The following is a 17,304-nucleotide window of genomic DNA, read 5'->3' as shown; positions in this document are numbered from 1 at the left end:
AAGAGAATTTGAGGATTTACTATCCATTTCCTGTTCAACCGCTCAGTGCAACATGCACCTATTTAATATAAAATATTATAGTCTAATTTTTTTTTAAGCGAAATCAGGGCAGTGTACGTGGTGTAAATGGTTATTAGCTTAACGTCGCTGAACACAAAAGACACCCATTCAATTAATGAATTAAGTTGATTAGGTCAGTATCTCATTGTTTTCTATGCGTTCACGCGCTTTTTTTCCAGCTCGATAAATGTGACATGCGGCTTCGTACACTGAGAAGATGTTTATTCATGTATTGAATGTTATTTTTGGTAAATGGGGATTTTTGCAGCAGTTACGGCCCTCGATCGTAAATAACAAGTATTTATAATAATTTGTAAGGCCTTTGAGCAAGAGTAAGACAAGCCTTGTTATGTGTAAGAGGCAAGAGGCCACATTAGTTGATCGTTGCTTCACTGGTCACTGACTCTTTTTCCGCGAAGTTGAGATCGTTCTGCTCTACTTTCGGTTTTGTTGAAGTGGTTTAAAAATAGGCCTAATGGTTTGTTACTTTGGATAGCCCTTTTTATATTCGAATTTTTAATGTTTAGGACTATTTTGTTGTTGTTGTTAAGAATAATTGGTATTATAGAAACGTTTCTAGTTGAGAATGTGTGTTGACGAGAATTATTGTCATTCTTAGGCCCACATTAAGTTACTATAAATACCTGCAACTACTTCGCGGAATATTTTCGCAGGTCGCACAGTAAACAACTAATGGCTACGTTGAATTGATTGCACCGATACCAGAAAAGTGGGTTGGGTCGTGTGCTCTCCCCCGTCTCTCTCTGCAACAGATGATCGTGTGCTTTGCGAGTTAGTTATTAGAGTGATCGTTAGGGAACTTCCACGTAGCCTTGTTGAACAAAACAAAGAGCAAAAATGTCTGGACGAGGAGGAAAGAAAAAGCAGAAGGTGCTCTCCCGTTCGGCCAGAGCTGGAGTTTTATTTCCAGTTGCCCGAATGTTGCGTTACCTGAAAAGAGACACACACCACCTTCGGATTGGAGCCGGTTCTCCAGTGTATATGGCCGCAGTCATCGAATACCTAGTCGGTTCGTTGTGTGTTTGAGGATGCGTGACGAAAATGCCCCTTATCCCATTAACATAATTTGCAGTTTTGCATTCTTTTTCTGTAAATGATATTTGTGCAATGTCCATTTGAGAGATATTCCTTAATTAGAGCTTGTAATCAGTGCAATGTTTTGGGGAAGCATGAGGTCAGTCTGGGTATCTGGGGGCACAAGTCAAAACAAGCCCTGATCTAGGCCTACATGGTGGACTCGAAATGTCCATTTTTGACATGCTCGCAGATATGTCACCATAACCTTCCTACTAATCTAGATTCATGCAAAGCAAACTGAAAAGGCACTGAAAATGCAGACTGATTTTCTGTTTGGTTGACCCAGGCCAGCGATACCTAGATCTAGATCTAGATCTAGTAATTTTTATTTAGACTTCCCTCTGATACTGTGTGTTTTATATTTTATTGATCTTGTGCAGTGGAGAAGTTGTAAACTTAAAATCTTTCAAAGGACTAAATCTAACAAATCAAACAGGTTGACATAGAATGTTGCCTTTTGGACCTGACTTCATACTTATTCACATTCAAGTCTGTAGAATGAATATTGAGGAATGCTTGTGGTAAGTCTGCTCTTTGACGCCTAGGAATTATTGGATAGCCTAAATTCAACTTGTCGTTATGTCAATTATGTTGATATCCAACTTCATGTAACCTTTAAAATTTTCTTGCAGCTGAGATTTTGGAGCTGGCTGGTAATGCAGCTCATGAGTTCAAAAGAGGTAGAATCACTCCAAGACATATCCTCCTTGCTGTCGCTAATGATGAAGAACTGCACCAGGTTCGTAGTATTGTAATCAAATCCACTTTTAAGTAGTTTTGTATAGATGTAGCCTTTATAGTCACAGTTGGAATCTGTCAATGGTTAGAACTAACTTATTTAGGCCCAGTCCTTCGGCCTAGTGTCCTCGACAATCACCTTGACGTGTTGGCAGCAAGTAATGATCGAGTATAAAAGAAGTTTTTATTTGCAGCATAATTAATGAAACTGGTCATGCAAACCACTGATCTGAGAAGGAAAAGTTACAATGTCATGTCTTTGTTTAAGTATTGGTAAGACTCGAAACACTTCTGCAGTCAAAATATTTTCTTTGTTATTGTGATCCAGAAATATTTTATTTTGAAAGTTGCATTTTGATACATGATACATTCAGCTATAACAAAAAGTCCTGATGAAAATTTGTGTGACTTGCAGATTAAAGAGTATGTTATTTTGATTTTAAGACCATAATCATTATGTGCTTTTTTTTCTCCTGGCAAACAGCTTTTAAAGAATGTCACAATAGCACAAGGCGGAGTGGTACCAAAGATTCATGCCATTCTCATAGGACAGAGAGGAAAGAAGGGAGTCGCAGGGTCTGCAGCACCTTCTTCCAATGCAACAGCTTCATCGTCCATTTCATCTCCGTCCAAGCTGATGTCAGCTCGTAAGACAGCAGCTAAGAAGACAGGGAAAGTGATGCCAAATGCCACTCCTGCTAGTTCTTCAAAGTTACCTGCGCCTTTACCATTTAAAGGAAAACCCAAAAAGGTGAATATTTCGTGGCATTGTGCGTGTGGAATTTAATAAGGGGGGCTTGGATTTCCCATAAAGCTCTTCCTTATAGTCGGGGTTACTGTTTCAGGAGTCTGGCATAGTTTTTGCAGGCTTATATTAATTTTCGGTTCTGTTCGTGGGTCATTATAAATACAATTACACTTCCAATCGTTCGGGACATGAGAAGAAATTCTGCTTTTTTAACTTAAAATTAAAAACACTTTTCAATGTAATGTGTAATGCTCTTGAGGTCAACAATGTTACATCATGATCAATTTGGTCAGAAGCTGTGATATACAAGTTATTAATACATTGCTAAATTTTGGTATTATTAATGACTGGTCATAATGTGGGGCCGCCGTCAGGCAGGAATATCTACATAGATGATAAAATGTTCAATTTCTGCACCTTTATAATTCTCTTAACACATTGTATATTGATACTCTTTGAGAGCTTCGAATATGACATAACATAACGTATTCAGTGCAATCCTATTTCAATAAATTTTACGAAAGCTATATTAAATTTACATGTAACATCATCATGATCTTTTTGTGCACAAGTGAAAATGTAATAACATATTGCTGGCGTACAGTTTTCATGAGTTCTGTGTTTGCTATGTCCAAGTTGCTATGTCCAAGTCAGTCACAGAGTTGTGTAATGTTTCGGTTGTCATTGTTGTTTGTAGTGAATGTGTGTGTCTCAACATTTTGTTTACAGGCCGACTCAATACCGGATGGAAGTGGAGGCTTCTTAACTCTGTCTGAAAAAAAATTGTTTTTGGGCCAGAAGGTGAGTTCTCAAATTCCCACTCTCTTTCTTGGAACATTCTCTAAAAGTCCCCAAAAGTTAATATTTAAGATTTTTTTTTTTAATGAGGACTTTTTTTATCTTTTGGACAGTCTGTTTCAAGTTTGTGTGTTTGTGATGTTTTTATTTATTGAGTTCAATTCTCAGAGATTCATCAACTCTGTCTCATTTTTTCAGTGTATCTATGCTATTGTAGATGTTATGTAGGACTAGTGGAGAAGAAATTTCTTTTGTGGGTGGTTGGCGGGTGTTCAGGTGTGGTTTGCTTCTTTTCTCCTATCAAACATCTGTCTCCTTATCTCTCCTCCTTTTTTGTGTTTGTTACCTCTTGTAACCCCTCTAATCTTCGCCACTTTTATGACCTTTTATGACCTAATTGTGTTGCAAGTGCCGTAAAACACTTACTAAAACAAAAAATAAAAAAAAGAAATTTTTGTTGCTAGTCGTTTGCTTTGGTGAAGGTTTTATTCATTTGAGTTTATTTAAATGTTTGCCTTCATTATACTGTGGAGTTTCAAAGTAGTATATTTTTCCTTCTTAGTTGACAGTTATGCAAGGCGACCTGGTGAAAACTGTGGCAGATGCCATTGTCCACCCTACAAATTCTACTTATCACATGGGTGGGGAAGTTGGTAAGTATTGTGATATAATTCTTTGCAAAGTGTAAATGAAGTAAGAAAACATTTCACTTTGATATATGCCTTGCAATGATTTAACTTTATAATGCAGAGAGGGTCTACTGTATCGATGGGGAAAAAGGTAACAGCTATTGTGAACTTTGTTAACTTATCAAGCACTAACATGTTATTATATAGGTACGGAAGTGGGTGAGTACAGCTTTTTTTTCCTGCTCTATGTAGATATGGCAGTTTGTACAAAAGCCTTTTTTGTTATGTAAGCTATGTCATGCAGTGTTCAGATCTGCCTCTCAATGATGATGAAGTTCATCTACCTGAATGTCCGCATAATTATTAGCTTGACCTAGAAAGTTTAGACACATTTCCGTCATGCCAGGTCAGCGTAATTTTTACTAAGTTTTGTTTTTTCAAGATATTTGAGTTTATTCTCTGGGTTTCCCATTAATTATTGTAGTTACGTGAATATTTTGCTTTTTTTTGGTTTGTTTTGATTTGAATATCAGAATGAAATGTTAAAAGACACATGTATTTTTTCATCTCATGTCGTAGGCCAAGCTATTCAACGCGCGGGTGGCAAAGAGTTTCAGCAGGAAGTTGACAGTCTGCTCAAAACACAAGGTTCCATCAACACAGCAGAAGGTAGGACCCTAGAGTAGAGTTTCTGTCCAGAGATGTCTTGTTCTGGTAAATTACTCACAGTAGGGGGAGAGATAGAAGGAAGAAAGTACTATGAGGTGATCAGTTCCTGATGCATACTTCTGACTAACTTGTACAGTTGAAATTATGGAAGATGGCAACCCGCTGTCGAGGAGAAAAGCGTTTGTATTAGACAGTTGGACATCTTGGACAGTGTCCTAATACTTTTAAGAAGCGCAAGACGGGAAGTAACTGTTTGTACAGGCGGTTGTCTTGGACAGGTGGCCGTGAGAGCAGGTTTTGACTGTATGTGCACAGCTTCAGTCCTTGGGATTATTTTAACGCACTCGTGAGAAATACTTGTTGTGTCTTTCTCTTTGTTTTGTTTAAAAAGATTATTGTGACTTTAATTTCTTTACTGCTAACTACTCTATGGTAGGCAGTTCTTTTGATTTTTTCTGTGGTGTGGGAGAAAGAGAAATATGAAATGTAAGGCCCCAAAGCTCAGAAAATTCCTGGCCTTGTTCCACGGATGAATGCAAAACAAAATAAAGCGTGGTATACAAAATATTTATGTTTTGTCTGTTCGATAAACTTGCTGTCTTTTGCTTGAGGGAAGGGAGTAGGGGAAGTTTTGTTACATGTTTATGATTTTATTTCATGAATGATATTTGAGTATTTAAAGCTTTTCCCCCATGTAATTATATTGGAACGAATTGGTTAGTTGTAATATTTGAGCAAACAATTTTACTTTCTCATACTAGTTCTTAAATAACAGTTTAGAATTATTGTTCCCACATTTTCTGTCATGGGCACTAAGTATGTTAAGCATTTTTAAATGACTTTTTTATAGCCCCCATCAACACAGTTTGGATCATTTTAGAGGTGGCTTTTACCCTGCCTGTCAAGGCCAACTCTGTCTGAGAGGCATACGACATCCTTGCAGAAAGACCAAGATAAAAATTCTCCCAACTCGGGAATCAAACTCCAGTCTCCTGTGGGCGACAAGGAAAAGCCTAGTCGCTATACTGCAGACACTGGTAGAAAATGTTTATCAGTGCTCATTCTTAGTCTATAGTCTTATAAAAAAAACCTCCTGCTGTATTGAGAGATGAAAAGTCATCCATGGGCTCCCCCTTAGATGCTACTTAGGGTTGCAAGAGAAGAGAGAGGATGTTCTTCAGAAAGTTTTGTGTTCGTTGGTTGAGACAGTTGTGTGGTCTCTTTGTCTACTAACAATGACAGGAACTGAAAGGTGTTGGCAACATTTTTTCAGCTGTTATCTGCCCTGGGCACAAGTTCACAGCAAAGTTTGTGATCCACGTTAACAGTCCAACCTGGAGTGAATCGAATGCGCAGCAAAATTTGGACAAGGCAGTGAAAAATGTGCTGAAGGTAGCAGATGACAAGCAGCTGAAATCTGTTGCCTTGCCTTCCATCAGTAGTGGGAAGTAAGTTACTCACCTGTTTGTTATAACCTTTAGACAAGGAAATGACCCAGAGTGAATCTGTCTGTTGCATGTGACTGTTGAATGCCTTTTTCCCTAATGTTATTCAAGTGGAACTTTTCTACGTTTTTTCAGAACTATAATGCTTATTGGAATAATGTTAAAAGTAAGTCACAGGCAGAAAATCGTCACAAGCAGTCACAGAAGAAGTCTTCGGCCATTACCTTTTGTTTTTGAAGTATTAGCTTTAAAATGTTTCCTTACCTGCCCCATCCATCTCTTTTTCCCTGACTTTCACCCCCCCCCCCCCCCCCTTTTCCAACAAACCAAAAACTTGTCCCTACTTTGACACCCCCACCCCTTGTGGCCCCTTTTTTTTTTGGCCGAACCGAAAAATTAAATCCAAAAATATATCCCTATTTCAACCCCCCCATTCCTCCTTTGGAACCAACCACAAAACTTTACCACCCTTGCTGCCCGTCCAACATTCCCCCCCCCCCCCCCCCCCTCCTCTGTGCCCCACTATTCTCTGACTGACAAATGGACAGCCACCATCTGCCCAGCTCACAACATAGCAGCCAAGTTTGTCATCAACTGCAATGGACCAACATGGAAGCTTGATAACGCACAGCAGTTGCTGGACACTTCCATCAAAAATTGTTTAAAACTGGCCGATACGAAGGCTCTGAAAAGCGTGGCTATACCTTCTTTGGGAAGCGGTCGGTAAGCTGGTTGTATATCTCTGCTCTCTGTTTTCATTAGAATACTATGCGGGTGGTTGGAGGACACCACTGGTAGGTCCTACATCTTTTCTTTCTCTCTGTTATTTCTGTCTGTCTGTCTTACTTTTTTCTCAGCACTAAATGACCATTATTGCGTCAGTGTGCTTCTCTTTATTCAAACAAACAAACAATTAAAATTCTATTAGGCTTTTAGTTTAGTTTTAGTAAGAGTTTTACAGCGCTCGCAACTGTATAAGGTCTGTATGAGCGCGCTATTATGCTTTATTGAGATCCAGTGGGAGAGCGTCAGTCAGAGGGCAGCAAATCATGTGTAAAAGGCTTACTGAATTGTTAATGCTTAAGCAAAGAGAGAAGCCTTCAGTCTGCCCACATGCACTCAACCACAAGTGGAAGTGAAGCTTTTAAATGCTCAAAATGTTGCAAACTCTTCTTTGCCAGAAGTAGTCTCATTGGCCCTAGCAGAGGCCACAAATCATCTTGATACTCTTTTCTTCTATTTCTCTTTAAGAAATATTCTCCACTGCAGATACATTGATCATTGTCAGACATTGATGGCCAAACTGTTCTCATCACTGTTGTTATATTATTATTATTATAATAATAATTATTATTGTTATTATAATCATTATTATTGTTACTATTTTTGTTGTTTTCAATTATTATATTTAAAAGTTAATGTACCAAGGTGAAGGCATTATTATTCATCTTTGGGGAAATTTGGGTTGAAGTGATGCACTCACTCTTTCTAAGCCCGTACTGTCACACCATTATTCACAATACAAAACAAACTGATGAGTTCAAATGCTATGATGCCTTTGTTGGTTACCACAGTGCAGCACCCTGTGTTTGGCTTGGATGAACTTGTCTTACTCTTATTCTATGATGACATATGCAATGGCAATCTGTCTAAAAGCCGATAAACCAGCACTGCTTGGCTGTCTCTGAATCTGCATTTGCTTACTGAGTTACTTTTGCAGTTCTGTGGATGCCTCAGAAATTTTTTTCGCCTTTTTTTCTAAAAATATGAAATGCAAGTTGAAAGCCTGTGGTGAATGTAGGCAGAGTAACTTGTATACAAGTGAGAATGTAAATGATGTGTTTGAACCATTGTGCTTTATTATAATGTCTGTGTGTGTGTGTGCCCACGCGCGCGTGCAAATATGTATTTACAATGCCTTCTCAAATTTCTTTTCGACGAGAATAATAAAAGGTATTATCTTATTTTATCTCGCTTTTAAGTAATTTAATTGTTTTCGTCTGGTCTTGTCCCCCACGTTCACAGTGCCGGCTTCCCCAAGCAAACTGCAGCCCAGATCATCCTCGCCTCCATCCGCGACTACTTCTCCAATGCAAAGACCAGCTCCCTGAAGCAGATCTTCTTTGTCCTCTACGATGCTGAGAGTGTCAATGTCTACACCACAGAACTCGCCCGCCTGGATGGATGAAAATAAAACCATGAAGCTTAGACTGAGGGACATCAGTTCTTGTTGGTTTTTTTGATTATCCAGTTTTCTGTATCATTTTTGTGTCTGTTGTTTCCATACAACTCCTTATTTCTTCACCAAATGGGTACCTGTGTGACCTACAGTCCAATCCCCGCCCCCCCCCCCCACCCCCCACTTCATTTTAGTTTTAGAACGTCGATCCCCCTAAAGTGGTTTTGATATTGGAGTATATGAATTACAAATGATCTGTAGTAGTTTTGTGTAAGACGTTTGCATGTTTCTTTTGTAATTTTATGAGGGTAAGAACTATTGGTGATTTTTAAAACTTAAAAAAAAAAAATGATATGAGTAGTACGTAACCCTGACACACTCTATAGCTTTTATTGCTTTGCATGTCCTTTCTCTGTTTGTATATTTTATTTTTTGGGTCTTTTTTGTTGATTTTGTTTTTAGCGCTTGTGTTTTTTTAGTTCTTGTTATTGAATATATGATGGAATGAGGAATGTCGTATGGTCTTGCAGAGAGATTTCTGGTGGCGGTTCTTTTTCAGATGAATTCCTAAATCAGTTCTTGTTGAAAGAAAAAAAAGTCAACGCAAAGTCGGAAACTTCAGACAGATTTTGTCCAGCTTGGCTTGTTGAGTTGGCTGCAAAGAGGAAGCGCTAACAAATGTTTGAGTTGTTTTCAGATTGCGGATCTCTCCCCTTACTTAAAGTATCTATGCAAGAGCCTATCTGCAGAGCATGATTAAACCATTTTGCTTTACTGGGCCTACAGCATTGGTGGCTTTGACCGTCACGGAGTTGCAGCAAATGTATTTGAGCTCTGTATGTGTCACAACGAGGTGGAATCAGGCACTCGTCAATTTTTGGGAATGTGGAGTTATTGATATCATCTGAAAGCTTATTCATTTGCGTTGTTTTCAATGAAAGAAATATCCTTCTAGCTTGAATAGAAGTCGAGATTATATTTGTGCTTGAAGGAGCTGGGTAGCTTGGTTTCAGTGGTAAAATTAATTAGAAAATGGCTGCCAAAGTTTGGTAACTTCAATAGCTTAAGAGTCTTTGAAAACTGAATATTACAAATTTTTTTCCCAAAACAACATTTTTTAGTAAAATTTACGTGGAAATGTGTTTTCATGTGAGCATGAAAGGTTCTTAGCCAAAAAAACAAACAAAATTCGATCAAAATTGATAATAACCATGCTGGTCATCAGCTTTTCTCACTACGTGCTGGAGCATTGGCCACCAACGAGAGCTTTCTCCGTCTACTTCTGTCCTGGGCTATAAGTCTCCATTTTTGGTCAGCTGCTCTGTATTCTCACCTCATTTATGTCGGAATGTAAGTCGCTCCTCCTCTGAGTACTTTAAGACTTTTGTTTTTTCTCATTCCTTGTGATAATTATCGCATTATGCGGAAATTGTCCAGGTTCAAGTGAGTTAATTTTGGGTTGCGATGAATGAAAGGAAGAGTTTTTTTTGTAAGTTTCCTTCTCTCATTCTAAGTCTTGTATGCATTCAAACTTGCGGAAGGCATTTGATATAGCCAAGTAAAAGAGAAGACCTTTTGCACAATTTTTGTTGTACAGTGCTTAGGTAAAAAATTATAAAGGTTACTTTTTGGGAAAAGTAACAGACAAAAAGGAAAATAAATTTAGGATATTCCAGCAGAATCTGCTTGCTGCTTCGTAGTAATGAAGAGTAAACATAGTAGTACAAAAGGTTTTAGCTGTTTTAACTGTGATACGAATAACGGTCCAGTTTATGGGGCGTGGCTGTGGAAGTATGACTTCGCTGTGTTACAGTGGGGTCATCTGGTGTGATCTGAGAAACTGGTGTAGAGTTCTGCATTTGCTGTTGTCTACTTTTGAGTGTTCTTTGGTTTTGTGAGTGTACCAGGAAATTTGCTGAAGTAACTGCTAAATATCTGAGCCTGAGAGCCTGGCTTGTGTGGATGCTGCTATTAATACCTTAGTTGTCTCACTAGTGGCTTGAGGTAACTAGGGTTGTTGTTTTTTTTCCTTCTCGTTTCTTCTTTTTTTTTCAAATGACCTGTCAAACATGACTCTGTGGATACTTTTGTGTTATCTGTATTGTTTATGTTGTTAAAAATTCTTTCTTGTGTAGTTTTTTTTATATATATATTTTTTTATTAGAGCTGTGTTTTTGCTTTAAAAGAAGGTGTGTGTTCAGGCTTGAAAATCAGACCAATAGTTTTCTGTGTGTGTACCTGAAGTGGTGTTTTCACACACCCCTCCGTGTAATAAGTACTGTTGTAGGAGAATGTTAACATATAAGTGATTTTTTTATCACCACCACTGCTCTTATCGTTATCAATGGCATCTGTGTAGTTTCCCGGTTTGTTAAAGAGATACGTACGTACATGTATTTATACTATAGGCAGCATTAGGTTCTGTCCTCATGATTCAGTTGAGCGAGGTCCAATCACCACCCAGTTCGTACATTGCACATCCATCATCATTTGTTAATATATTCATTATTATAATCTGTCACTCATGTCAGAATTTTTTCTCTCATCTGAAAGACACTTTTACTCATAATTGTCATAAAATTCTGCTGGGTTTTGTTTAAAAGACTGGGATTGTTTTATTCAAATAAATTAAACCTTTAACTTTAACAAACACCACCATGTTATAATGAGTTATGCTATAACTAACGAAATCGGGTCTCTTTATTTTTGGGGGATGACAACATCTTGTGAAAGAACAAGTTCTCTTTTGCTGCAAGTTTTGTGAAATAGCTTTTATGTAATTTGCAAAGTTTTAGAGCCGGGCTTTATAATTTACTTTTTGTTCCTACTTTTGATGCACTCTGTAGCTTTTGAAATACATGCATCTGAAGGAAAAAAATACTGTAATTCGTGACACTTTCTTTCTTCATGCTGACGATATTGTATTCTATTTGAGTACTTGTTTTCTGCCGTTTTTCTTAACCTCTTGTTGCTTCCTGTATTTTAGAAACCATTGTACTCAGAATGTGTTTTTTTCATTTTTTGAATGTCGAGTCCATCTTTACAGTGCCATTGTTTCTATTCTTTCTAGCATCTTATCAGAATGTTTGTCATTGTACAAACTGAGCAAGTGTATCTCATATTTGCAAACTTCAGTCACTTTGATGTCTGAACGCAGCATTGTTCCACCTGTTGCTTTATACTTGAGTAAATATGGCTGTGTTTGTTAAAGAGATTTTATCATCGTTTTATGCTAATCAAGAACTCACGGTGATTTTGTGTTAAAAGGATTCATGTGGGAATTTTTTTTTTTTTGTTTTTTGTGTCATACTTTGGCTGATATACTTTGATGAAAAGTGAGCTGTGATTATTGAGCTACTACTAGTTCAATGGTACCTGTACCTTTAACCTGCCACGGTTTAAAAAAAAAAAATGGTACATAAGCTGTATTATGTAAATCTTTTACTCCCAAGTCATTGTGATGTTGAGTAGTGGTGAAAGTCATCATTAACTGGTGGTAGTGATATGAAAGTATATTTTCCCAGTTGAGAAAAAAAAAGATCAGACATACTGCATGGCTCAAGTGAACATGATGAACTTTTGTTTTGTCTGTTGTTGGTTTTTGTTGTTTTTTTAAATTGTATTTTCTTCCTTATACCAGTGTGATGTTAAAAGTCTGGAATGGAATGACAGATACAAGTATGTCCACAAATACGTTTATATCATCGCTGTGTGAAAGACCAATTATTAACAACTGTTCTCTCTAGATTATCACTTGTCATAACATTTTATGGACATTTACACCCTGCATTCTTTGCCGTTTTCTTAATTACAAATTTTTTTTGGTCTAGATTTGATATGGCGTTTTGGAAATTTTCTGACCGCAGAACAAGAGCTAAAGAATATCAGTGTCGACGGGGTCCAGTTTGGATTTTAAAACTAAAATTCACTCAGTTGTACCAACTAGGGCTGCTTTAGAGTGCTCTGCCTTATGTATCTTAAGTTAAAGAGGGGGGGGGGGGGGGAGATACATCATATATGTATCTGTGTGTTTGGTACCATTGTGAAGTCTTACAATAGAAAGGTGCGTACCCTAGCTCTAATGTTATATAATCCATTTTAATATTTAAAAAAAGACGGAAAAGAAAAAGTACATTGAAAAGTAAAATTGACTCACTTGTACTCTTGTACTTCTTGTAGACTATTTTGCTTTTATAACTCTCACTGAATTGCGAGTTGGGTTGTTTTTCGTAACTGTAAAAATTCCCAGTTTGCTTTTAAAATCGAAACATGCATCACTCTCTGTAAAAACTGCTTTAAGGTAAGTTAAAAAGAACGTATGTGCAATGTGAGAAAAGATTGCTGAAGTTGCAATAAATACAAGTAACTTATTTAACCTGTGTTATATCGTTCTCTCATCATATTCAAGTCAGTGACACTGACAGTATTTTGGATGGGAAATAACCCAAGTCAACTGTAAAACAGCATAGCACTTACTTGAGTTTGATGTTTTGTATAAAAATCATTATAAAAAGTTAAGCACGATGAGCATAGGAGTGCCTCTTTTTTATTAAAAAAAAAAAAAGAATGTTTCTTCCGTCACAAACAACAGAAGTGAAGAGTCTATTTGAAAACAGCCTTTTTTGTTCAATTCAGTAATGACTTGGAAGGAAATTGGAGTAAGCTGATATTTTTGGAAAGTGCAGTGGACTCTGCTTAAACCGAAATCTGCAGTTCCGCAGGATTTTCTTCAGTTTAGCCCAGTTTTCAGTTAAGAGACATTGCTCAAATAGCGAAGAAAACAATTAGGGGGTTCTGTTTTCTTTCGGTTTATCGCTCTTTACAGATTAACCGTGTTCAGTTTAAGCGGATGCCACTGTAAATATCGGTGGCTTTGGAAAGGGCTGTTTTTGTAGTACTCACTCGTGGTAGCATGGGCGTCTTTTACAAGGCTTGGGCACTGATAAGAAATGTTTTGTTAAAATCCAAATTCTAAATGTTTTAGAAAGGGGGAAAAAACCAACATAATGTATGTAGGTACGCATGTTAAAAGAATGACACAGTTTTTCCTCTCTTCTATAAAATTTTGCTTTCTGGGCTTAGAACTGATGAATAGTTTGTTGAAGATATTTACTATCGGTATTTGTCAACACATTAACACGCTACATTCATCAAAAGTACAGGAAAATTACTTAAAGACTTCATGTTGAATACTGACTTAGCAAACACAACAGTACTGTAACTTGTAGTCACAAAATTTGCCTTGGTAAATTTGTTCGTCTCACGTTTTGGGAAGCAGTCTTATAAATTAAAATGTTGGCACTTTTTGTTTTTGCTATTTCATTTCAGACGTCTTTCATTTCCATTTCCAATTTATCATTTCATGTAGCTCATTTACTAGACTTATTTGTCTTGGTGATGCGTGTGTAGGAATCACTTTTAATTGGGATTCCAGTGATACTGTGCTAATTGTTTTGGGCTGTGTCATTTGCTTACCATAATAAAACAAATCCTTTTGTTCATACATTGACTTTGTTGTTCAATAGTTTGGGAATTTTTTTAAGATTGCGGGTAATTTAGTTTTCTATATGTTGTTGTTTTCAAATCCCTTTAGCTGCGCGCATTTCGCTCTTGGCAGCGCAATGCCTCCCTCAAGTAACCACATGTCCTTGTCATCTGGTCCACGCCAGAGTAGAGCAGGCTTTGTAAGTCTGTAGGTGTGTGTAGGAGTCTGCGTCGAAGAACTGCCAGGTGTGGGCAGTGAAGGAGAAGATGTTCAACATTCTTCTCGTGGTAGTCACAGTGTCTGCAATGGGGTTGTTTTCAATATAAAATAATATATGAACTACAGTACAGACTGATCTTTGATATGAGTTCAAGACTTGATTTACAAGAAATAAAAGATTAGTCTTTCATTTAAATATTCACTTCCTGCGGTTACTTTTCAAACAGTCTTCTGAATCAGTGTTTATAATATAATTATTTTAGATCAAGTTTTAAAAAGTTATGATACTTTCTATGCGAGAATTTGAAGCTTGAAGGCGTATTTTTCAAGTGGCTATGCTTTGTATCATCACTGACGATATTGGATCTAGAACCTGAGTCCATTATTTCCAAATCAAGATTCTTAATCAGATCCCGCTACAGTTGATCTGCTGTTTCTGCTTTTTTGGCATGGCGAGTCAGATAGAAGAAGTAAAAGTAAAGTTGTTCCTGCATCCAATCCGGACATTAGGGATTGCCTTGTTAGTGAGACAACTTCCTGGGCCTTTGGCATATATCTGTCCGCGTGGTTTTATGCACCCTGCATAATTTAGCAAAATTTGATCATTTTTTGCATAATTTCTGATTATTTTCCTTTAAATTTATCATTCTTTGTTAAAATTAACAGAATCGCAAAATTTCACTTTTTTGGGCTCAGTTTGCATAATTTCAGAATTTTTCTTGCATAAAATGACGGGGACAGATATATTGTGGTAGGGTGGCCAGTTCCTTTCCACGCCGCCCTTACTTCCCCAACTCAAAGTCAGGTACCCATTACTGCAATAGTTGTAGTAGATCCCAAATATTATTGTCGGTGACATAAAACTCTTAGCAAATTCTGATGAACAGCTCAGATTTAATTCTGGCTGTTCCGGAAAAGCCAGAAAATTCATTCTGGCTGATATGGGGCTCTCATGGTCTGGAGTTACAATACCCACCTCTCATTCAAAAGGTCCAGGTTCAAAACCTGACAGTGACAAACATTTTCTTCTCTAAAATTTTCTCCTTTCACCCGCTTTCCTGTTCTCTAGTCTCTTTCTTCTGCTTTCATCTTCACTTTGTCACCCACCCCGGGCCTCTGAGCTCCTCTCTCTGTTACTGCTAACTCTTTCTACTGCTACTCCTGGCTTCTTCTTACTGCTGTCTTTCAGCCACACCCCTGATCTTAGGGTAAGTAAGATCAAACATCTAGCCTTCTCGGATAAGGGCAAAAAATCTTGGAGGTCTCTGGTGCAAGTTGCACACATCTTGTGTAAGATCCCTTGATGGTCCTAAAATCAATAAGAATAGGCTATGGCCACCACATGAGCAAAATTCAAAACGAATTCCCATGAAAACTGAAAATACTCTTGTCAATATAAAAACAGAGAGTACATTTGAAATCAGAAAGTTGCTGCTTGAGGGCAAGGGACACTACATCTGTGATATATATATATGCAGAAACACTGAATGTCAAATACATCCTGAGTTTTTTAAGCCTTTTTAATCATCATGAAAGTAACTTTTTTTCCAACAGATACGTTTCATTCAATTAGCACATCATCATTATAATATAACAAATCTGTGTTACAATCACATTACACATTAACGTCAGTAAAACAATCTCTGTCATAATATAATTATATATATATAAAATTCAATTTAAATAACATCTACATAGCAAGAAGCTAGGCAAAATATTATAAAAGAACAATTCATTGGGGCCTTTATAATCAGGTGGGAAAACAAAAACTACTCTGATCTTAAGAAAAGCACAATACAAGCAACACTTTAAAAGAATTACATAAAAGACTTGTGGAGCAATTTCACCCCAGAGATCAGACTTTGCCAATCCTAAAACCTTTTACTTTTATAACAAAACTTCACAAAGGGAATGGAATAACACATACATAAAGCCCCCCCCGGGCGGTGCCACAGACTGAAGTGTCTTTAGGCCATTCCCAAAGGGGGAACATTTCTCGTTCTTATGCATAGTAAAATTGTAAATGAACTAAATGGGCTGATCCAACAATATCACGCTCATAACTGTGCCTGAACTACAGGGAACTGCTGCTTTTTCTTTCCTAATCCTTACTATCACCATTTTCCTCTTCTTCTTTTGTATGTTTGTCACACTCTTGCGACTCGATATTTCTGGGGTGCCTTGAAAGTCAAAACAGACTTTCTGGTGTTAAAGCTAGAGAGGTGAGCAGAGTAAGCCCGATTCCCTGTAAAGACTTCTCTGTTGACATCCACCCCTTGGCGCTCATATGACCTTATGCAGTTGCGAGCACAGTAAAACCTCTACTAAATAATACAAAAAAATAATCCAGAGGTCAGACTTTGCCAAACCTAAAACCTTTTATGGCACGACCTCTGCCAATTCTCTGAGCCTACGAGAAACCTAATCTATAAATAAGCAAAACTTCACAAGAGGAATAACTCATACATAAAGCTGCCAACCAGGGCGTAAAAACAACGTATTGAATATGCTTTTGAGGGTGCGGGTATGGAAGTCCGTTTTCGTATCGGAAAATATGTCCGGAAAATATGTCTTTCGATTTCTAACATTGCTCCTTACTGACCTGCCCATGCTGAAGAAAAATTATGAACTTTCAAGAGCTGATTAGTGAATAATATACTGTTAATGAAGCTCATAAGTCAATTATTTAGTTTTTGGTCTTAGAGTTTTACGGCACTTGCAACACAATAAGGTCACATAAGTGCCTAAGACCAGAGGTGTTGCAAGAGAGTAACAAACTTAAAAAAGAAGGAGGGGAGACAAACACGATAGACATTTGATAGGAAAGAAGAAGCAAACCACACCAGAGCACCCGCCAACCACCCATATAAGTCAATTATGGAGATCTTTTGGCGCTGGTCTACTTTGAAAAGATTGATTTATTGAATGCAGAGAAGCGTGTGTGAAGGGTTTGGAAGGGGGTTTCTTGGCCAGTGCCCACTATCTTGACCCCACACAGGAGTAGAGTCTTTTTTTAAATTTTTTATTTTGGCAAGTGGGCAGCTATGCTAGCATTATCAGCAACAAGGGTTTGAACCAATGGCTGCTGGGAAAACAACCACAACATTTAACACTTTGCTTCCTCATCCCGCCGATTGGCGATGATTACCACCCAGTTTCTTAGGATTTTCCCCAAAGTATGATGTCAAAGTGTTAAGAAGAAAAACGATCACACTTCATAAGAAGTGTCTCTTTGA

The 17,304-nt window shown here is 37.6% G+C and overlaps 1 protein-coding gene across 2 annotated transcripts; it reads left to right on the top strand.

The window, feature by feature from the left end:
* Nucleotides 1-829: 829 nt before the first annotated feature.
* Nucleotides 830-13,869, top strand: LOC101851320 (core histone macro-H2A.1-like). Of its 2 annotated transcripts, none has more exons than XM_013088561.2 (8): nt 830-1,090; nt 1,791-1,897; nt 2,381-2,647; nt 3,374-3,445; nt 4,005-4,095; nt 4,651-4,740; nt 6,734-6,908; nt 8,211-13,869. In XM_013088561.2, the coding sequence occupies exons 1-8, from the start codon at nt 919-921 to the stop codon at nt 8,371-8,373; spliced, it is 1,137 nt and encodes a 378-aa protein (XP_012944015.1). In that variant the 5' UTR covers nt 830-918; the 3' UTR covers nt 8,374-13,869. The 2 variants fall into 2 exon arrangements, with proteins under 2 accessions (XP_012944015.1, NP_001267770.1); NM_001280841.1 differs by lacking the exon at nt 6,734-6,908 and adding an exon at nt 6,014-6,188 and having other exon boundaries at nt 871-1,090; nt 8,211-8,404.
* Nucleotides 13,870-17,304: the final 3,435 nt, after the last annotated feature.

Source organism: Aplysia californica, unplaced genomic scaffold (assembly GCF_000002075.1).
Source record: "Aplysia californica isolate F4 #8 unplaced genomic scaffold, AplCal3.0 scaffold00024, whole genome shotgun sequence".
Lineage (NCBI taxonomy): Eukaryota > Metazoa > Mollusca > Gastropoda > Aplysiida > Aplysiidae > Aplysia > Aplysia californica.
The sequence above is the reverse complement of the archived record's forward strand: the minus strand, read 5'-3'. Positions and strand labels throughout refer to the sequence as shown.